Source organism: Miniopterus schreibersii, assembly GCF_964146895.1.
Source record: "Miniopterus schreibersii genome assembly, chromosome: 2".
NCBI classification, from domain to species: domain Eukaryota; kingdom Metazoa; phylum Chordata; class Mammalia; order Chiroptera; family Miniopteridae; genus Miniopterus; species Miniopterus schreibersii.
The window spans coordinates 185,105,177-185,125,542 of record NC_138102.1 but is presented as its reverse complement, the minus strand read 5'-3'; the positions used below and the strand labels follow the sequence as shown (position 1 = coordinate 185,125,542).

Below are 20,366 nucleotides of genomic sequence, written 5' to 3'. Positions count from 1 at the left end.
CGCGCCCCCGGGGACCTCTTCGGGGGGGGTGACCTATTTCTGGGTTCTTCGGAGGAAGTTCTCAGCGAAACCGGCCTTTGCAGCTTGATGGGGGGAGGGGGACAGGAGCGCAGGGCCGGGAGCGCGAGGGGCGCACACTGCTGCAGGGGTTCAGGAGCCTCTCTGCTGGGAGAGGGCCGTGGGGCCAGGGCCTGGGGACGGTGAGTGGCCACAGGGGCCGAGGGGCCAGGGAGGGTCAGGAGGCCGTGCGCTGGGGGTCCAGGCGGGACCGCGAGGGCCGTTTGAGGAAGAGAGTGGTCAGCGGAGGCGCGCGGCTTGGAAGTGGGCTGGGCAGAGCCGACCGCGGGCGGGGGGGGGGGGCGAAAGGGAGGGGCCGGGGGCTCGGGGCGGGGCCTGGCGGTGGGGCGGGGCTTGAGGGTAATAGAGGCGGGGCCTGGAGAACCAGAGGCGGTCAGGGGAGCCAGAGGGGAGTCGGGAAGAGGCCGGGAGGGAGTGTGGGGCGGGGCCTGGGGAGGGGGCGGGGCCTGGAGGGCGGGGCCTGGAGACGGGGCGGGGCGGGGGCGGGGCCTGGCGGCGGGGTGGGGCTGGGCGGGGCCTGGATGCGGGGCGTGGCCTGGATGCGGGGCGGGGTCTGGAGCTGGGCGGGGCCTGGAGGCGGGGCGGGGTCTGGAGCTGGGCGGGGCCTGGAGGCGGGGCTGAGTCTGGAGCGGGGCGGGGCCTGGAGGCGGGGCTGAGTCTGGGGCGGGGCGGGGCCTGGGGCGGGGCGGCGGGCGGCGCTGGCGGAGGCGGAGCGGAGGTGCGCCGGCCTCACTCGGCTCCGCGGGTGGCGGCGGCGACGCGCACAAAGGCGGATTGTGGCTTCCCTGGTGCTCGCGGCGGGCGGAGGCGGGGCGGGCGCGGCGGGGCACGCCGGGTGTCCCCGCGGGCGCGGCGCGGGCGATGAGCCGGGGCCCGGCATGGCCTCTGCGCGGCCGCCGGGCTGGGCCTGCGCCTCGGCGCCCGCGCCCGCGGGGCTCCGGGTCGGGCCGCCCGCCGTCGCCGCCGCGTCCCCCGAGCCCGCGGGCGGCGCGGAGGCGGAGGAGCGCTCGCTGCAGCAGATGCTGCGCGCCATCGCGGAGGAGCGCGGCCGGCTCAGCCTGCGCCGCGAGGTCTGCGGCCTCGGTGAGCGGGCGGCGGGCGGCGGGCGGCGGGGCGAGGCCGGCGCCGCTGCGTCCCTGCGCGTCTCCGTCTCGGTGCCTGTCCGTCTCTCCGTGTCTGTCTGTCTGTGTCTGCGCGTCTCCGTCTCTTGGTGTCTGTCTGTCTGTCTCTGCGCGTCTCCGTCTCTGTGCCTGTCTGTCTGTCTGTCTGCCTGCCTGTCTCTGCGCGTGTCCGTCTCCGCGCGTGTCTCCGGGCTCCCTGCGTGCCGTGTTTTCTCGCGCGCCCCAGGTCCCCCGGCGGGGTCTTCCCTGCGCCCCTGGAGGTCTCCGCCTCTGATTTCGGTCCCCGGCGCGGCCCCCGTGCCCCGGCCCCTGTGTCTTTCTGTTTCCCGGGTCACCCGGCGTCTCCCTCTGCTCGCCTTCCTCCTTCCTTTCCGGGGCGCTGCCCGGCCCCCCCCTTCTCCAGGAAGTCCTGTCCCGGCCTGGGCGCCGCTGCGGAGAGTGCGGGCGCTGGATTCGGGGAGACCCTCAGCTCGTCATTGCGGAGCCCGGGCCCCACCGGCCCTGGGCAGGCCCCCGGCTGACCAGGAGGCCCTGCCCCGGCTTCCCGCAGCCTTTGTGCTCCCGCACCTGTCAGCACCCGCCGCCCCCTGACCCTGAGCTCCATCTGGGGACCTGTTGGGCTGCGGTGCCCTGAACCTGCCGGCCTGGCAGGGGGAGCAGGCCCGCTGCCCCCTGGGTGTGGATCTGCCCCCGGGGGGCGCTAAGTCGTGGCCGCGCGGGCGGGGCGGGCGGGGGGAGGGGCCCCGCGTGGCCGGGAAGGGCCCGGCTGCAGGTGTGGGTGGGTCCCGGCCTGGCTGGCGTGAGGCCACCGCCGCTGATGGGCTGCGCCCAGCCTGGCCCCGCGGAGCCCCCTCCCCTGCGGCGCGGGGTTTGCGGTTCTCTCGGTGAAAAGACCCCTCCCCTCTTCCTCCTGCCCGATGACTTCATAGCGCGCTGTCTGCCGCCCCCACCTCCCTCCTCCCGGGCTGGGCCTGATTTCTGAGCGGAGCCGGGATGTCAGCCTTAGGGATTCTCCCGCTGGGGACACTGAGTCCCAGGGAGCCCCCGCATCCCCCTTAAAGTCACCGGGCAGCCCCAGGCCGCCCAGGCCCCTCAGCAGGCCACACCCTGGAGAGTGGATGAGCGAAGGAAATAAATTCCATCCCTCCTTTGTGTAGGAGGCCGGCTTCGCATAAGACACTTCCCCTGGGGAGCAGGTCCCAGCCCAGCCGGCCCCGGGAGTGACGCTTTCCTCTGGTGCGGGGTGGGGGCGAGGGTGGGGGTACCTACAGAGTGGGGACGGACAGGCAAACAGGTTTCTCTGGCGTCTTCTCTGGAAAAGTGTCTCGGCTTAGTTTTGAGCCGAAATGGAAGGATCTGCATTAATTCATTCAGCAGGCTGAGCACCTACTGTGTGCCAGGTTGCATGCCAGCCTGGCAGGCCCACCTGCCACCTGGCACAGAATGTCTGGAATGGGAGGGGTCTGAGGGACCATCTGCTCCGGGCCCTTCAGCCCTTGGCTCAGCAGCTCTGGGCAGCCCCTCCCCACCCCCCTGTCAACCTGCTCCCACTGTCCTCTGACCTCTGAGCATCTCTGCCCCCTGTTAGACAGTCCCTGCCCCAGGGAGCCTGCAAGGCCATCCCCTAAGAACAGTACTTGTTCCGGCAGCTGCAGTTACTGAGACCTTACTATGTGCCGGTGCCTTCTGTGTGCTGTCAAATTGATGCTGGAATATTGTCTCCATTTCACCGATGAGGGGCCTGAGGTTCAGAGAGGCAAGAGACTTGCTCAGGGACAGCCGGTGAGGCTGTGGCACAGCTGGGATTGACCCTTAGTCAGTCTGACCCCAGAGCCTGCCCCGCCTCCCCCCGAATGTGCCCAGCCAGGCCTTGCTGTACCCGCCACATTGCATCTAAGGAGGACTGCCCCCTAATAGGAGGCCGAGGGCAGAGCTGGTGGTCACGCTACTACTGTTTCCTCTCTGATCCTCCAGTCCTCCCTCACTCACAGGTCTCCCCATCTTACTGGCACCTCACCCTGCCCCAGACCCCCCTGAACTCAGTCCCTGCCTGCTCGGATGCTCTGCACTTTTATGCCTGCTGTTTTCTCCACTAGAAAGGCCACCCCCTACTCACCTGCCCAGCAAACACCTCATGGGAAATGAAGGGTATGGATGACCAAGGAGAGTGGAATCCTCACCTCGTAAGAGGGTTCAGGTTCCCCATCTCTCTTCAGAGGAGAAATGGGGGGTACAGAAAGGGACAAGTTTTAGTGACTTCATGCCCAAAGTAGTGAGGACCCAAGAGTTGGCCTGAGCACCCCGACAGGAACCCATAACGCTGGCCCCGAAGCACTTCTACATCCAGTGGCTCGGGAGACTCTCTCATCTCTACTTTACAGCTGTGACAACCTGTTACATTTCAGAATTCATCGAAATCGCCCAGGTTTTTGTTGCCGTTTAACTGAAGCTTGGGTTTTTCAGAACCGTGCCGTGCTCTGAGGTTGTTTTGAAAGTGTCAAGGAGGCTGTGGTGGAGACGCTGGATCCTGGACAAGCTGTTGTCATTTCTGAGTCAGAGTGCGTGTCTTTGAGCCGGGAGAGAGCGCCTGCCCCCTGCGGGGATCGGCAGTGGCTGTCAGGATAAAAGGCACCTTGTAGATCCAGACCTGACTTGAATCTCATCTGCTCCAGCCTCTGCGGTAGAAGCAGTTTTGAGCACTTGCTCCGTGCCAGGAGGGGGCGGCCATCGGCCCTGACCCCTGCCTGGTGGGAGGGCAATGTGGAGCCAGGGAGAGAAGCCAGGTGCACAGGCGACTGAGCTGAAGTAAAAGCCCGACTGGAAGCGGCCAGGGCTGTGGCCTCTCCCGGCAGGATCTTGGTGTTTTGTCCGTAGGAAGCTGATTGGAATTCCAGGTAGCGGGTGATCCAAGCTGGGGGCTGAGGTAGCATCTGCTGGCCTCCGGAATCTGAGCGGGAAGCATGAGGGGGTCTGGCGCCCAGGTGTGCGATGCAGACATCTGGACCAACGGTGGCTGTAGCCTGGCATTCTTCGGGGGCCTGGGCCTTCTCATGGGCCCTGGACATCAGCCCAAGCATGCTGTGCAGCTGGCTTCCTTTCCACAGGGGCAACAGGACACTGGCGTTTGGTCAGGCCACATGGACCTGACCTGGCCGCAGGACCCGGTGTGAGGGGTGGGCCTCCATCACTGGTTATCTTTGGGCCCTGTGTGGGGTGAGCATTTCTGGGCTGTCACCTCCTGGTAGGTAACCTAGGAAATCTTCTGTCTGTAATGCTGTGGGGCAGAAGTTTTATGTTCATTATTTCCTGTTATCCTCAAAATAACCCTATAAAGTAGGAGTCATTGTACTCTCCTCTCTGTCCTGATGAGGAAACAGGTGGAGAGGTGAAGTGACATGCCCCCAGTCCCACGGCTCGTAAGTGCCAGGATCTGAGCCCAAGCTCTTAGCAGAGGTGAAGCCCACCCACACCTTCCTCAGGTGCTGCAGCAGGTGCACAGCTGCCTGGCACAAGGTGGATTAGGGAAGGGCCCAAGTCGAGGTGTGAGAGTGTGTGTCTCGGGGGGCACAGAGAAAGGAGCCCCCGATGCCGACAGGGCCGGGGCTTGTACAGTGCGTGGCCTTAGAGGGAGGCTGAGGCGGAACAGCAGGTGCCTGGATGGAATCGTTTGGGACTTGCAGGGTGGTTTGGGGCCCTGAATGCCCGGCTGAGAATTTGCTTTTGCTTGGCCGGAGCTTCAGGAGCTTGTCGGGTGTTTGACTTGTGGGGCGGCCTGGACCGGAGAGGCCGTGAGCATAGGGGACGCTGCCCTCCTGCGTGTGCCAGCCCCACTGTACCCGCAGCAGTTCTCCCCTACGGGTAGGTTCTGTTACTACCCATTTTGCAGATGAGAAAACCAAGCTTCAGAGAGGAAAGTGACTCACCCCAGGGTCGGTAGCTGGGAGGTGGCAGAACTGGGAGGTCATGAGGCTCCAGCTGAGGCCTTTTTCAGAGTTCCTGGAATGAGCCAGAAGGAGCGAAGGGGAAACTGCCTTCCCATGAGCCTCTCCTGTGTGTGAACCCCTGCACGTGCCGGGCACCTACCATGCTGTGAATCGGGAAAGGGACCACACGCCCTCGGCCTGGACCTTGTTTTGCTAGAGGCAGTGTCCCTGGGTGTAAGTGGCTGGGTGGGGATTTGAGTGGGATGTGTGGCTGGAAGGGGAGACTGTGGGGCTCCAACAGGCCGCTGTCCAGGCCCTCAGAGCCCTCATCTATAAAGTGGACACAATGCAACCCGTAAGGTTGCGGGGGGTGAGAAGTGACAGGCACAGGCTCACGGCCACATGAGCAGTAAAAGACGGGGCAGGCGCAGGGGTTCCCCTACATGCAGTTGTCATAAAGGATGCAAAACGTGTGGCCCTGTGCGGGCACCTGGAATCAGGGTGGATGTACACTCTGCAGCTCTGACTGCTCTGCAGTCACTGGGGACCGTTTCCCGGGATTCCCCAGGGCCCCGGGCCCTCCAACCCTTAGGCAGGCAGAGCTGTTCTGGGCCAGTGGTGTGGGGAGGAAGTGTGACAGTTTGGATGGGTAGCTGTGCCTCTTTCGGTTCCTGGGCCTATTTTTAAGGCTTGTGGGTTCCGGCCTTTATCTGCCAGGGTGGTTCTCTCCCGAGGCAGGGACTCTGTGTCCTTTCAGGGAAACCTGAGGACGTTGGACCTCACACCGTAAAGAAACCAAGGGTCACAGCCACAGGGACATCTCTGCAAGGCCAGGGGGTGATCGGCTGTGTTAGCAACATCCCCTCTACACTCCCCCCCGCCCCCCAGACTGGCCGCCAGGCCTGGTCTGTGGCCTCGGACACGTCACGTCCCCCTGCTTGCAGCCTTTGCTGCCCTCATGTGAACTTGCTTCCTCCACTGAGCAGGGCGGGCTCCTGAGTACCAGCCGAGCCATGAGCCACTTGTTAAAAAACAGCCTCAACCCCCCCCAGTTTGTTCCAATTAAAAAATGTTGCATGCACATAATAGAAACTGGAAAATATAAGAAATGGAAAAAAAATTACTCATACTTCCAATCACCCAGAGACACACCGTTATCTTTGCAAAGTCTTGCTTCCTAGTCTTTTTAAGCTTTTGTAAAGAATACTTCATATTCGTCGAGTTTCTTAGAATTCCTGAAATATTTCATGTTTTTCAAACTCGCCGAAATTATTTAAATGACTACAGGATGGCTGTGTGGATGTACCACAGTTTCCTGGATTGGCTTCACCTGTGGGGAACTTAGCTTGGTCCAGTTTTGCATTATTAAGTAGCTCGCAACAAGCCTCTTTATTTGTGCAAAGGTTTCCGCATTCAGATATCTCTTTAGCACCCTGGGCTATAGGTTTCTTACCCGCCAAGCCCCCCAGCTCTGTCCACAGGCCCATCCTATTGATCCGCAGTTTGTCTGTGATGGCTGGTGCCACCTCAGGTGACCTGGAGACTGTGCCACCCGCCAGGGAGGTGGGCCCAGGAGCCCAGATTCCTCCTGACCCGGGGAGGAGCGGAGCTGCCCCCAACCCGCAGCAGGCTCATTAGCTGTTGCTCAGCCCCTGGGATCTTCGCTCTTGCAGCAAAACCAGAAGAGCCAGCCTGTGTGGGCTGCGTGCCCCTGAGGGTGCAGGACAGAGGTGTCCTCAGCCAGGGGCTCTGCGCTGGCGCCTTCCCAGAAGTCCAGTCAGGCCTCTTCCCTCCCAAGGAATGTTGGAGCCAGACGGTTGGTGGCTGGTACTGTGTCCTTCCCGTGGCCACCCTGTGACCAAGGGGTGTATCCCCGGTGGCAGGTGAAGGCAATGAGACTCAGAGAGGTTGAGGCTTTAGATCAGGATCTCAGAGCAGGTCTGGGACCCAGGTGTCCTGTATGCACGGCTGTGGCCTGTCCATTCTCACAGTCACCTGTCCATTTCTCCCAGGGTGGCATTCGTTCTGCGTGGCCTCCCCCTCCCCCAGCTTTTCACAGTGAAGGACGCTTAGGAGAAGCGAGAGTGGAGGGGACATGCCGGAGGTTGCATGGGGCTGGGCGTTGCTGAGGACACTGTGCAGCACGGGGCAGGAACTGAGCAAGGGAACTGAGGTCCCCAGTTCCTCATAAGAGGAAAAATCAGAGAAAGGCCTCTCGGTGTGTGTAGGGGGTGGGTTTGTCTGGTTTCCAGAGGGAAGCTGCTAGGTGACATTAGCGATAGGACGACTGAAGGGCCAGTGGTCCCTCAGAGTCCGACCAGCTGCCCTGAAGTCCCCATTCCATGCAGCGTGTCGTCAGCTTTGCGTCTCGGCACATCAGGTGCTTAGTAAACATTGGCTGAACCTGGAGAGCCCGTGGGAGCTAGGTGCCGGGCGCAGCAGTGAGTGACGGTCCCTTTTTCGGGGCTTACAATTGGGTGGGTGGGCCCAGCTGGGTCCGAGCCTGGCTCAGTGAGTAAGGCGTGCAGAAAGGAGTGCGTGGGCCGCTCACATGGCCCAAGTCCCTCTGACGGGGTTTAGCATTTCAGCGACACGGTGGGCCGGTCGGAGCGGCTGGGCCATGAGCATCCTTCGCAGCGCTGGCCTGGCTGCCAGGGCTCTGCGACCCGCCTCGCGCCGCGTAGCCATAGGGGTGGAGGTGGGAGGAGGTGGGTGCTGACTGGCCGGTGAGCCCAGGCAGCGGGGAGGGGAGGCGGTCAGTCGCCGCTCCTGTCTGGGACCTGCACCTGTGTGGGTGTCCCAGGAAGCCCGAGAGCTTACTCAGGAGAACGGCGGCCTGCCCTTGAGGCCCTTGTATGTGTCAGACAGAACAGGAAGTCGGGGTTTGAACAGCGCCACAGTGATGAGGGGCACATGGGACAGGGTTGTGAGTACGACCACCGTTTGGCCTGGGAACTGTGCCCAGGCAGGGTGGCAGCTGCCATATGCCATGGTGGGGACCCAGGCGTGACATGCTGTGCTGATGGCCGGGGCTGCGGGGGTTGCAGGCATGGCTGTTTTGGAGAGAGTGGGGGGTTGCTTTTGGGAACTGCGGGACCTTCTGCTCTGGCAGAAGCCCCACCCCATTAAAGCAACCTTGAGGTCAGGGTCGGGGTTTCCTCCCCACTGAACCAGGGCCTCACGCAGCGCCTGGCGCAGAGCAGGCTCTCCGGGTGGGCGCTGGTTGAGCCTGACCTGGATCCCAGTCCCAGCTCCTGTTCTCATCTTGCGGAGTCACCTGATCGAGGGCCTCGGGCCCCTTCACTGGAGTGGGTCATTAGGGCGATGTCAGGTGTGACCTGAGGGTTTCGCAATGTTGTGCATATATGAGAAGGGATTGTGAATGAAGTCACTGCTGGAGGCGGCTTAGGGTGAGTTTCAGAGCTGCTGCGTCACTCCCTGAGCAAGCCGAGAACTGGAGGTTTCTCATAATCACCTGTTTGTTCAACACACACTGACTCCCTGTTGTGGGCCCTGCCCTGTGCTGGGTCCTGGGTCACCCTGGGGAGTGAGGGACACTTGAGTCAGCTGGTTAGGAGCCAGTGTGACGAGGCTGTGTGAAGCATAGGTTTGAAGCGTGGCTTTGATTAGACCTGGGCTGCAGTCCGGCTCTGCCACGTCCCCGCAGTGCTGGGCTGGTCCCTGTCCAGCCACCCTGATCCCTGAAACCCACGCTTCCCTTAGGCCGGCACAGAGGACTGGCCCGGCCTGTGGGATCGCTCACGTGGACCAGTCGGACCAATACTTCCGACCAGTACTTCCAATCCAAGGGCCTCATCCCGGCAGTGCTGGGCCTCCCTGGGCAGCCGCTTTGTCTTCTGTGCCCCGAGGGAGGTCTTGGGCAACAAAGGGCACTGAGAGGCACGGGGTTGCTGAAAGGCCTATTGAGGGCCACAGAGGCCTATTCACTGGGCCCTGGCTGCCCTGGAGGGGAAGCAGCCAAGGGCTGCCTTGGATGCTCCCCAAAGAGGACACTTGACCCCCCATTTTGGGGGGGGGCAGGCTGCTGCTGAGCCAGGCGAGCTCTCAGGAGGCACCTCGCCAGGCCCTTGTTCCAACGGCCCGGGGATGGGCATCGGGCACCTACTTCCTGTGGGACGCGGCTCCTCCCGTCCATTCTCCCCACTCCAGAGAGACTCCCTCTCAACTCCCTCCCCCCAAACCCTTCAGGGGTCCCCAGGCCTCTGAAGATACACAAAACCCCCAGCCCAGTGAGGTGGGAGGTCAGGTCATCTCCAGTTCTGGCTCCCGCTGGGCATCCTGGGCCTTTTTCCAGTCCCTGCCTCACTGGGGGGGCGTGGAGCACTGTGCCCACTTTCACCCACTTAACTCATAGTCGTGAGCCCTCGACTGAACCTCCCCTTCTCAGGAGAGCCCCGCTGACACCCCTGACGCTCGTCCTGTGGGCTCAGGGTACACACCTGCCCTCCCGGCCATTGCCCAGGTGGCTGCCCTACTTGTCTGCTACTTGCTAATAAATCCCGCCCCCAGCACACACTGCAGGGGTCAGGGATGTTCTTGAAGCCACTCACCCCTCAGTGTCCCACCCCCAGCTCTGAGCACCCGCCTCTAACAGTGACACTCGGAGTGACCTGGATTGAGCAAGGTGTGGGCCAATGGGTTCGGTTCCAGCTCCAGCCAGCTGTGTGCCCTGGGGCGGCTGGTGTCCTCTTTGGTAAACCAACCTGCTTCCTTCGTGGAATGGTGATGTTATCAGCGGGGTGCCCTCTGGGTCCCTGTCTGTCATTGGTGGAAGTGGAGTTCTTGTGATGTCGAAAGGAAAGGAATTTCCTGAGACTCGCACAGGAGGAGTAATTTTTGTCTCGTGGAATTAAACCCCTGGGTTTCCAAGGTCGTCCTTCCCTCCGACCCTCCGTGGAAAAAGTCCAACCTTGTCTTCAGCGGGGCAAGAATTCAGGTCCCTGCCCAGAGTCTCCGCCCCATATTAAAGCACGGTCCAGCCCAGCATCTCACTAGCTTAGCTTGTGTCCCCTGCTGGGTCCATCGCGTGTGGGACCTGCTCGGCCACGGGCCCTGCGGCGGCTAAAGGCCACATACGGGCGAGCCCATGGTGAGTGCGGGCCACCGAGCCAGCGAGAAACAGGAGCACAAGGGCAGGAGCAGACGAGAGAGAGAGAACTCTTTGCCTTGGGACTGTAACCAGGAGCTTGCTTAACCAATGGACCCTTTAAGATTTCTCAGCCCCCCAGCCAGTTATCTTTTCCCCAGGTTAGCCTGACAGGCAAGCACCTTCCCTGCATCACATTGACCTCACTGTGCATGCGCCCATCTCCCCCTTTGTTCGATCCCTTCCCCCAGTGATCTGTAGGGAATGGACCGGTGGTTCCAGGAGAGTGTGAAGTTGCAGCTTCCTGGTGAATCCCCCCAGATGACCATGTTTACAATGTCTGGCCTCCCCTTTGCTCTTTTTCTGTTATTAATATTAATAACAAGCTAATTGTGACAATAACAGCGAGAGCAAGAACGAAAGTGTCTGCCCTGGCTGGTGTGGCTCAGTTGGTTGGGCATCACCCCTGCACCGGGAGGTTGCTGGTTCAGTTCCCGGTCAGGGCACATGCCCGGGTTGCAGGCTTGATCCCCGGTAGGGGGCGTGCAGGAGGCAGGTGATCAGTGTTTCCCTCTCACAGGAGCGTTTCTCTCCCCCTCCCTTCCTCTCCCTCTAAAAATCAATTTTAAAAATCTTTAAAAAAAAAAAAGAATGAACATGTTTAGCACAGTGCCAGGCACACAGGAAGCCCTTAGTGTTACTTAAATGCACAATCTCTGTATATATTGCCTATAAAATATTTGGAAAACGGGGAAAAGTTGTAATTCCACCACTCTGAACACTAACCACTGTGGGCATGTTGGTTTATTTCCTATACTCCTTCGTAGGCATTTTAAAAAAATTTCCTTCAAGTATTTATGTACAATTTTATGTCCTGTTGTTGTTTTTAGCTTCCTATCATAAGCATTTTTCCAAGTAACTGCATTGTTATTAAAAGTATTTTTGTGCCCTAGCCAGTGTTGCTCCGTGGGTGGAGCATATGCCACAGACAGAAGGGTTGTGGGTTTGCGTCCCAGTCAAGGGCACGTACCTGGGTTGCAGGTCCGATCCCCAGCCCCCCATTGGGGTGCGTGCAGGATGCAGCTGGTCGATGTGTCTCTCTCACATCAATATTTTTCTCTCTCTCCCTCTCCCACCCCGTCACTCTCTCTAAAAATAAATGGAAAAAATATCCTCAGGTAAAGATTAACAAAAACCCAAAAAGGTATCTGGACAGGTACACGTGGTCGGGGCACCGGATTCCAAGGGCATGAGATTCAGTGGCAACGCCGAGTGCCCTCGCTGCCCCCGGCCTCGAGGATGTAATAACACTTGCTGACGCCGGGGCCTGCTCGGTGCCGGCGCCTTTGAAGGGCTTCCCGTGTAGCAACTAATGAAAACTCCCAACAGCTCCCAGGGGTAGGTCCCACGATCTCCACCGATTTACAAGTTGGGACACGGTCACCGAGAGGTTTGGGATTTGCCCTGCTGGGCGGGCGCGGACCGAGCGGCCCAGCTTGTGTGCTCTGCGACCTCCCACCCCACGGGCGTCCCATCGCTCTGAACGATTCACTAGTGTGAACCCCCCCCCCACCCTGTGCTCTGCCCCGCACCCGATCCTGACCCTCAGTCACCCTGGCCGTCTTTCCTTGTTGCTACAGATCAGCTGCTTCCTTTTTTTTTTTTTAATAAATCTTTATTGATTTCAGAGAGGAAGGGAGAGGGGGAGAGAGAGAGAAACATCAATGATGAGAGTCATTGACCAGCTGCCTCCTGCACGCCCCCTGCTGGGGATCGAGCCCGCAACCCGGGCCTGTGCCCTGATGGGGAATCGAACCGCAATCTCCTGGATCCTAGGTCGACGCTCAACCGCTGAGCCACACCGGCCGGGCCAGCTGCTTCCATTCTTGCCAACAGCTTCAGAGCGACGTGCCGTGATAATCACACAGCCTCTCACACGGGGGAGTGAGACGGCGGAGAGGCCTCGGGTGGGACGGCCGGGTCAAAGGTGTGAGCGTGTGCGGGCGCCGTTGCCCGGCGCCCCTCCATCGGGATTTTACCAGCCCGCCTGCCGCTGTCAGGTGAAGGCCCCGCTCCTTCACACCCTCTTCAGCCTGGAGTGTCCGCAGGTGTTTTGATAGGTGAAAATTGGGGTTTTCCAGGTTTTGTTTGCATTGCTCTGTGGGTGACGTCGAGCGTGTCTTCCTGTTCTAAAAGCCGCGTGCGTCGCTCTGCTTCCATTCTGGCCCGTTTTCTCGGGCGCCGTGTGAATGAAACTTCCCCTCGCGCAGGTGCTCAGCCCTCACTAAGAGCGCCAGTGCTTTTCCGGGGTGTTTTTCCCTCTGTTTATGGTGTGGGGGGGGTTTTCTCTATAGAAATTTCTTTTCTTTTTTTTTTTTTTAAATATATCTGTATTGATTTCAGAGAGAGGAAGGGAGAGGGAGAGAGAGAGAGAGAAACATCAGTGATGAGAGCCATTGACCGGCTGCCTCCCGCACACCCCATGCTGGGGATCGAGCCTGCAACCCGGGCAGAGATGCCCTGACAGGGAATCGAACCCTGATCGCCTGGATCCTAGGTCGACGCTCACCCTCTGAGCCATGCCCGGCCGGGCTCTATAGAGATTTCTTATGTGGTTTATCATTCTTTTCTTTGATAGCTTTTGTGTTTTACTTAGAAAGGCTTTTTCCTCTGAAAGAATAGGAAAATGGACTCATGGTTTATTTTTTTAATTTTTTTAATGATTTTAGTTATAACATTTATAAGCTTTGATCTTCTTGGAACCGATTTTGGCCTGAGCAGGGACCCGACCTTCTTTTCCCCCAGCTGGCCAGTTGTCCCGGGGCCAGTTGTCGAAGAATCACGTTTGTCCCGCTGACTTGCGGTGCCATCTCTGCATAAACTCAGCTACCCTGTGTTTCAGTGCCGTTTCTGTCCCATTGATCTGTGTGATGACCAGTACCACCTGGCTTTCATTAACCACTGAGTCCATTTCATTTGTTCATTCCATTTTTATTGTTTCCTGTATGTCAGACAGTAGTCTCGGGACTAAGTGCACAGCAGTCAACAGAACAGCCAGAGAGGAAAAGCGGTCAGCCCGGCGGCCTGGCTCCGTGGTTGAGCGCCGGCCCATGAGCCAGGAGCTCTGGTTCGAGTCCCGGTCAGGGCACGTGCCCGGAGAGGGCGTGCAGGGGGCAGCCAGTGATGTTCCTCTCTCATCACTGATGTTTCTCTCCCTTCCCCTCCCTACAATTAATAAAAATGTATTTTTTTTTAAAAAAAAAGGAAAAATATTCAGACCTTCATGGAGCTCACGTGCTCTCTGTTAAAATAGCTCTGTTCGCAGCTCAGTCGTCGAGGGGCAGGCGCTGGCCGACTGCGGCCCGGCCGACTCCTGCCTGCTGCCCCCGCTTGCAGGTAAACCTGTGTAGGAGCCCGGCCATGCCCAGGGCTTCCTGCGACACCACGGCTGGCTCTGCGGTTGAGACGGGACCGTGTGGTCGGCAGAGCCTGAAGTGTCTTCTGTTTGGAACTTTACAGAAAGGGTTTGCGGGCTCCTGTGCCAGGGAAAGACAGGAAGCAAACGACGAACAGTCGGGCGTGCGCTGTGGCGGATACAGTGGCCGGTGCTGCGGAGAAAAGTAAAGCCGGGGGGTGGGGTGGGGGGTTGGGGAGGGCCCGCCCGGGAAGGCAGGTATTTGAGTCAAGGCCCGAGGGAGGTGAGGAGATAAGCCTCGCTGAGGATTTGGAGCAGGGAAGTGATGAGAACTGACTTGGGGCCCAGGAAGCCGGGACAGACAGTCTGGGCTGCACAGGACAGCAGCTTGGCCCGGGTGCGAGAGTCATTCGTGGAAAGTGGTTGGATTCTAGGTTTGTTTGAAGACAGAATGGATGAAATGAGGTAAAGTCAGAGAGCTCTGCAGAAAAAGCAAAACAAGCGATGGTAGAAACTGGCAAACCCATAAATTAACAAACCTGTCCAGGAAAACGAGGGCTGAAAAGAATCAGCTTCTGAGGAGACAGTGGCCGGAGGGAGGCCCGGGCGCCGGTCCTCATACGGCTCTGTGCCCTCTCTCTGTCCCTGTGCCCGCTTGTCTGTAAAGGGCCCGTCCAGTTCTGAAGTTAGGAGACAGTGGTCACAAAGCGGGCCACCCGCGGGCGGCAGGGGCGGGAGCTGGGTCCCGCAGCCCCCCGGGAGCTGGCGGGTGTCCGTTTTCCTGGCGCATCCGCCCTCATGATCTATGGGCTCTGTCTGCAAGCTCGGCTGCTTGCTCAAGTTTACCTCTGTGCCCAGATCGGTTCTCGGGGCACTTCCGAGGTTAACTGGGGACGTGCAGAATGGTGAGACGTTGGAGTCACCCGAGGTGCGTGTCCCTGGCTGAGGTGGCCCAGGGTGGCTCTGCCTCTGCTTCCAGCCCTCAGGCTGTCTACTTAGTGCCACGTCTTTTGCGTTTTCCTGCTTCACGGTGGTGATGTGCTGTTTGAAACGGCCCCAAGCGTCGTGTTAACACCCTGGCTAGTCCCAGACCTGCGAAGGCTGCCCGTGGGCCTTACGGAGAAAGGTGCGTGTGTTAGATGAGCTTCGTTCAGGCACGAGTTGCAGTGCCAGGGGCCTGGAGCTCCTTGTTAATGGCTCGACCGTGTATAAATGAGGTGTCTTCAGACAGAAACACGCATGAAACAGGGCTGATCGGCAGACAAAACACTATGACCGGAGGCTTGAAGGAACCCAGCCTGCGCTTCCCCTGGGAGCTGCGGTCTGCTTTGGCTAATGCAGCGTTTGGTGGCGACTTTATAGGACATAAGCAGCGGGAAGGAGAAGGGGCTGTCACCAGGACTGCGGCCCAGGGACCCAGCCCCGCGGGAAGGCGGGCCTGCGGTGGAGCTGTCCTTGGTGCTGTCCCGGCGAGGGGCTCGGCATCGGGACTGACCGCACCTCTCCAAATGGGGATCCACTGGGCCCGAGGGCCAGGAAAACCTGCTGCCCGGAGGCCTGATGGCAGGGACACAGGGCCAGCGAGAGTCTGGAGGTTAGGGAGCTGTCTTCTGGAGTGGCAGCTCCCAGGGCCGTCACCCGGGGGTCTCCTGCCGGCCGGGCCTCAGGGAAGGGTGCGGGGAGGAGGGGTTTACTGGTAGGAGGGGTCGGGTGACCCCTCGTGTGTCTGCTCACACACAGTCACTGCACCACGTGACATTGGGACGTTGGAAGGTTTGGGGTCCCGTGACCTCATCCGGGCAGGCCACACCGCCGGCGGAGACGGGAAAGGAGCCGCGCAGAGTCCCCACGGGCCCGCAGCCCTGTGCTGTCCCTGTAGCACAGGAAACGTCTCTGTGCATACGCCTTTATTGTTGTATTTTTTATCTCTGTTCCATAGGGCAGAGTCATAGAGACAGGAAAATACTCGTTGGGTTTTCACAGAGGATGCAGTGATTTTTGTTCCCTAGCACGCACGAGAGCTCCCCGCTCCCCGCCCCCCACCCCTCCCAGCTTCCGCAGTTATAATGTCTCATCAGCTCTATCGGAGTGTAGTTTAGGCGAAATAAAGGGCATCTGTGTACAGTGAGCAATTTGGTGGCTTGATGGTGCCACGAACCTGTGAAACCAGCACCACAGTCAGGAAACAGAATGTGGTTTTTTAGTTTTAATTTTTTTATATGTTTTTGTTGATTTCAGAGAGAGGAAGGGAGAGGGGGAGAGAGAAACATCGATGATGAGAATCATTGATCCGCGGCCTCCTGCACGCCCCCGACTGGGGATCAGGGGGTCGAGCCTGCAACCCGAGCGTGCGCCCCGACCGGGCATCAACCGTGACCTCCTGGGTCCTAGGCGGATGCTCAACCGCTGAGCACGCCCGCCAGGCAGAGCCAGACGTTCCGGGGTGCCCGCATCGGCTTTTGTCACCACAGTTTCGCCTTTTCTGAAGCATCAGGGGACTGTGATCGTACAGTGCGTGGCCCTTTGTGCCCGACTTCTCTCGCTCCGCGTGACCGTTTTGAGATTTATCTGTTGTGGGTGGACCAGTGCTTTGCTTTCATCGCCAGTAACCGTTGGTTGAGTCGCTATCTCACGTTTCGTGCGTCTTGTTTTCCTGGTTTGCAGTTCAGGGCCATTAGAACAAAGCTTCCAGGGACATCTGTGCACCGGTGTTTGGGCGGACACACGCATCTCTCTTGGGCAGGTCCCTAGCAGTGGCTGGATCGTGGGTAAATACATGTTTAACTTGTAAGAATCTGCCCTTTTTCCTAAGTGTTTTTTTTTTAAGATAGATTTTATTATTTTTTTTAGTCCACACCTGAGTATGTTGTTTCCGTTACTTTTCAGAGAGAGAGAGAAACATCAATGTGTGAGAGAGACACACGGATTGTCGCCTCCGGCATGCGGGCTGGGGACCGAGCGTGCAGCCGAGGTTCATGCCCTTGGCCTGAATTGAACCTGGGACCCTCCAGTCCGAGGGCCGATGCTCTAACCACTCAGCAAAACTGGCTGGGGCCCCAGGTGATATTTTTTCAATACTGAATTTGCCCTCTTCAAACGACAACGTGACTTTTAATATGAAATTTTGATTCCTAGCAGATCAGTATTTTCCCACGTTTTGGTTAAGTGCTCCTGCTTCCCTCTTGGTCTATTACCTGTCTGGGTATTTTGCCCGTGTATTTAGCGGGGTCTTACGCACTTTCTTTCATAACTTGATATGATGTGGACTCTTTATATTACAGCCCTCACTCGGGTTGGGATTTCCCTGTTGTTCTTTATTTCTTGGGCTTGAGGGGAGCTTTGACTGTTCCTGACCTTCGTGACATCTCTTCTGGCTTTTAAACTTTGAGTGTCCTGGGTGTGGAGATGGCGTATTTCGTCTTTTCCGCCCTTGGCTCCCGGTGTGGCCCCCACGGCCCCCTCCTGGCAGTGGTTCTAGCAGTCCTTCTTCTTGAATGTCTGTCCCCACCTGGCGGGTATTGTGTCGGAGTGCATGCGCGCATGTGTGTGTGAGTGTGTGCGTGCACACGTGTTTCCCTGACACCGTACGAGTCCCGGCCTGCTGGGTGTGTTGTGTTGGTACTAACCCTAGCGAGGGTGGGGAGGACTTGACATGCGTGGCACCTGGCGGGCTTCCTGGCGGCCATGTGGCTGCTGGGAGTGTCACCGGGAGCACGTGTGGTGGGACCAGCAACGGGCCGCTCACCATCCCCCTGAGGTGCTGTTGGGTGTGGCCATGGAGGGCGCAGGGACCGGCCAGGGCTGGGCCCCGGGATTCCCCGTGTGAACTGAACCTCAGGAGTAAATACTGGCGTTATGTCTGGTTCAGACCCTGGGGCCTATAGATTTTACTCAATCAGTGGGGAGGGGTGAGCTGTGGTCACTCCCACCCCCCACACTGTAAGGCAAGGGAAACGGGGCCCTCCGTGTGGGCCCCACTGGGCCGGGCCCTGGCTGGGCATGTGGATACTAGAGAGCAAACGGGCACACATTTGCCAGCTCCAGCACCACATTCCTGAAACCAGGCTCCGACTCCCCCCCCCCCGGAGACCCCTCCTGTTTACTGCCCTCCTGGGATGCCCAGCTGCCTGCTAAGCAGTTCTGTCCGCATTAAGTACCTGGTTCCTGCGTTTAGAAAGCTGTGAGCATAGCACATATCTGACAGGTCTGAGGGTGTGCCGGCTTGTGTCTCTGTGAACTTGGGCGCGTCCATTAACCTTGAGAGTCAGTTTCTCCTCCTGTGAAATGGGGCAGTAACAGGAGGGCTGGTGAGAGTTTAACCAGGTGACCTCCTTGGGGCTCTTCGTCCCCTGCTCTTGCCATCGTCATCGTCATTTGGAAGCTCGAGGTACCATCACCAGTTTGTTTCTATTAACAAAATAAAAAGAGAGATCTCCTAAGGAAGGGCACAGCCTCACCCCGAGGAAGGATGCTGCTGGTCAGCTTTGGCCTCGCTGCGGTGGGTGCTGGAATTTTGAGTCACTGCCCCTGCCTTGTCCTGGCCGTAGTTGCTTCTGTGTCCTCTGTGGGACCAGGGAGCAGTGGGCAGTCTTTGAGTGTTTCGTCGACGGGGCCTTCTGCTGGGCTCAGGGCTCAGAGGGAGCTGAAAGTTAAACAAAATTATGGGGCGAGTTCAAGTTTTTATCCAGGACTAACCACAGACAGCACCTTTGCTTACTTTTGCAGGGGATCTGTAGTGGCGTGAATCGGCCTTGCCTGTTGTAAAAGTGGGAGGAATTTCAAATTGGTGATGCAGATAGTCTGCTTGGTTCCCCCTGGTGCCGGGAGTCTGGGAGACGGCTGTCAGGCTCTGCCTTTGCCCCCCCTTCTCCCCAGGCTGACAGGCTGCGTTTATGTTAATCGGCTGATCTAAACCCCACAGAGAAGACCCCTCAGTTTCCTCCCTGGGGAGCCGGGCAGGAGGTGGGAGTGGGAGTGGGTGGGCCACCGACCTGCCCTGCAGCCCCGCAGAGGGCGGAGGGCCGGAGCTGGTTAGGAGCCTGGCTTCTTTGGCAGCGGTGCAGCAGCAGTAAACTGAGGCTGCGATTTCTGCATGTCACTCTGCCTTCCAGACACCCTGATGGCTGCCCCCAGGATGAGGGGGCCTGGGCTGTCAGGGCCCATGGCCAGTCCTGGTTGGGCCACTGAACTGCCTGTGAGGGCGAGGGAAGGTCCTGGCAGTGCTGGCCCTCGGCTCCCCATCTCTGTGTGCGGGGATTAGGCGGGGCCTTCCTGCACCGAATTGGAGCACAAGGTCACGATGGTCAAGCATCTTGGGCAGAGAGAAAGAACCCAGCAACAGAATATTTGAGTTTATAAGAATTGCTCTAGGGTGTCTCCTGACATTCCCTTGGATCCATCTAGAAAGGGAGGACACCCAGCTCTGCTGACCCCTCTCTGTGCCAGGCAGGGGCTCTTCCTGCCCGTGGTCTCCGTCAGCCCACACTCACCACAAGGAGCCTGGGGATCAGAGAGGCCAGGCTGCCCGCCTGCTGTCACACGGCAAGTGGCAGAGGCGGAGTGGAAACCCAGGCCTTTCCTACCAGAGCCTGGGGGCTTTCTCTCCTGGTGCAGGAAGCATTATGCTAGATTTGTTTATCATAAAGAAACACTATTTCTCAAAAAAGCAGAGTCCCCTTGAAGATCAAGCAAGAATAAGCCCAGCCCTGGCATGCTGAAAGGCCCCGCAGCGAGGGGCGAGGGGACCACGCACCTTCCCATTTTCCGCCCGCCGCTGAGACTGGCTGGCAAAGGGGCAGCTGTTCCTTTAAGTCGAATTCTCTGGAGGGATTGCCGCAGCCTGGGGTGGGGGTGGGGACGGCTGAGGGTGGTGCCTGTCTGGTGACGATCTCCCCTCCGAAGCCCTTCCTGCTCCAGCGCAGACAGCCCCCTGACGATCCCTCTCATTAGGTGTTTCCTTCCCGCCGAAGCTGCTGACTCATCCTCGGGCTGGCGTTGGCGCGGCTGTGGGGCTGGGAGCCGGGGCTGCGGGCCACCCCTGGGTGCACGGTCAGGCCTCCAGGGAGGTGTCCTTGAGCCTCTCTGGCTGCCCATCCCATGGTGGGTGGTGAGGGCGAAGGGGCTCTGGACAGCGCAGGGCCCTGGCAGGTTCCTGTGCAGAAATGCAGGCTGGGGCTGGGGGGATGGAGGGGACAGGGCTTGGGCAGGGCACGTGGCGAGGGCCAGGTCGCCCACCCTTTCTCACTGCTGCCTGGCCCCCCTGCAGGGTGCCTGAAGGATGACCGCATCGCCTTCTGGACCTGGATGTTCTCCACCTACTTCATGGAGAAATGGGCGCCGCGGCAGGACGACATGCTCTTCTACGTGCGCCGGAAGCTCGCGTTCGCGGGCAGCGAGAGCGGGGCCGACGGCAGGAAGGTGAGCGGCCCCGCCCCGGCCCTGGCCGCGCGTCCCTGCAGGGTCGGCCCTTGTCCGAGTTGGGAAATGAGGTTCATCGAGCACCTACTGTGTGCTGGGAGCCAGGGGGAGACAGTGACAGGTGCTTGCTGGCGATGGGATGTGCTGGGCGTGGAGCACATCTTGATAGACCTTCACCGTGCCCCTGAAAGAGCAATGTTATCATCCTGTGCCTTTGAGGAAACAGGTCCAGAGGCCACGTGATCTGGCCAGCATCTCACAATTAGTGAATAAAGGGTAGAGCAGGGCTTTGGCCCCAGAGTCCA

The 20,366-nt window shown here is 59.4% G+C and overlaps 1 protein-coding gene across 2 annotated transcripts in view; it reads left to right on the top strand.

Moving 5' to 3' along the window:
- Nucleotides 1-1,014: 1,014 nt before the first annotated feature.
- KIAA0930 overlaps nt 1,015-20,366 on the top strand; it is a 32,098-nt gene continuing 12,746 nt past the window's right edge. Inside the window, exons 1-2 of one of the 2 annotated variants that reach the window (XM_081130392.1) lie at nt 1,015-1,161; nt 19,910-20,061. In XM_081130392.1, the coding sequence (XP_080986518.1) occupies nt 1,098-1,161; nt 19,910-20,061 (216 nt within the window). In that variant the 5' untranslated portion in view covers nt 1,015-1,097. Of the gene's footprint in view, nt 1,162-19,563; nt 19,744-19,909; nt 20,062-20,366 lie in introns of those variants that run through there. The other variant, XM_081130393.1, reaches the window with a different exon arrangement.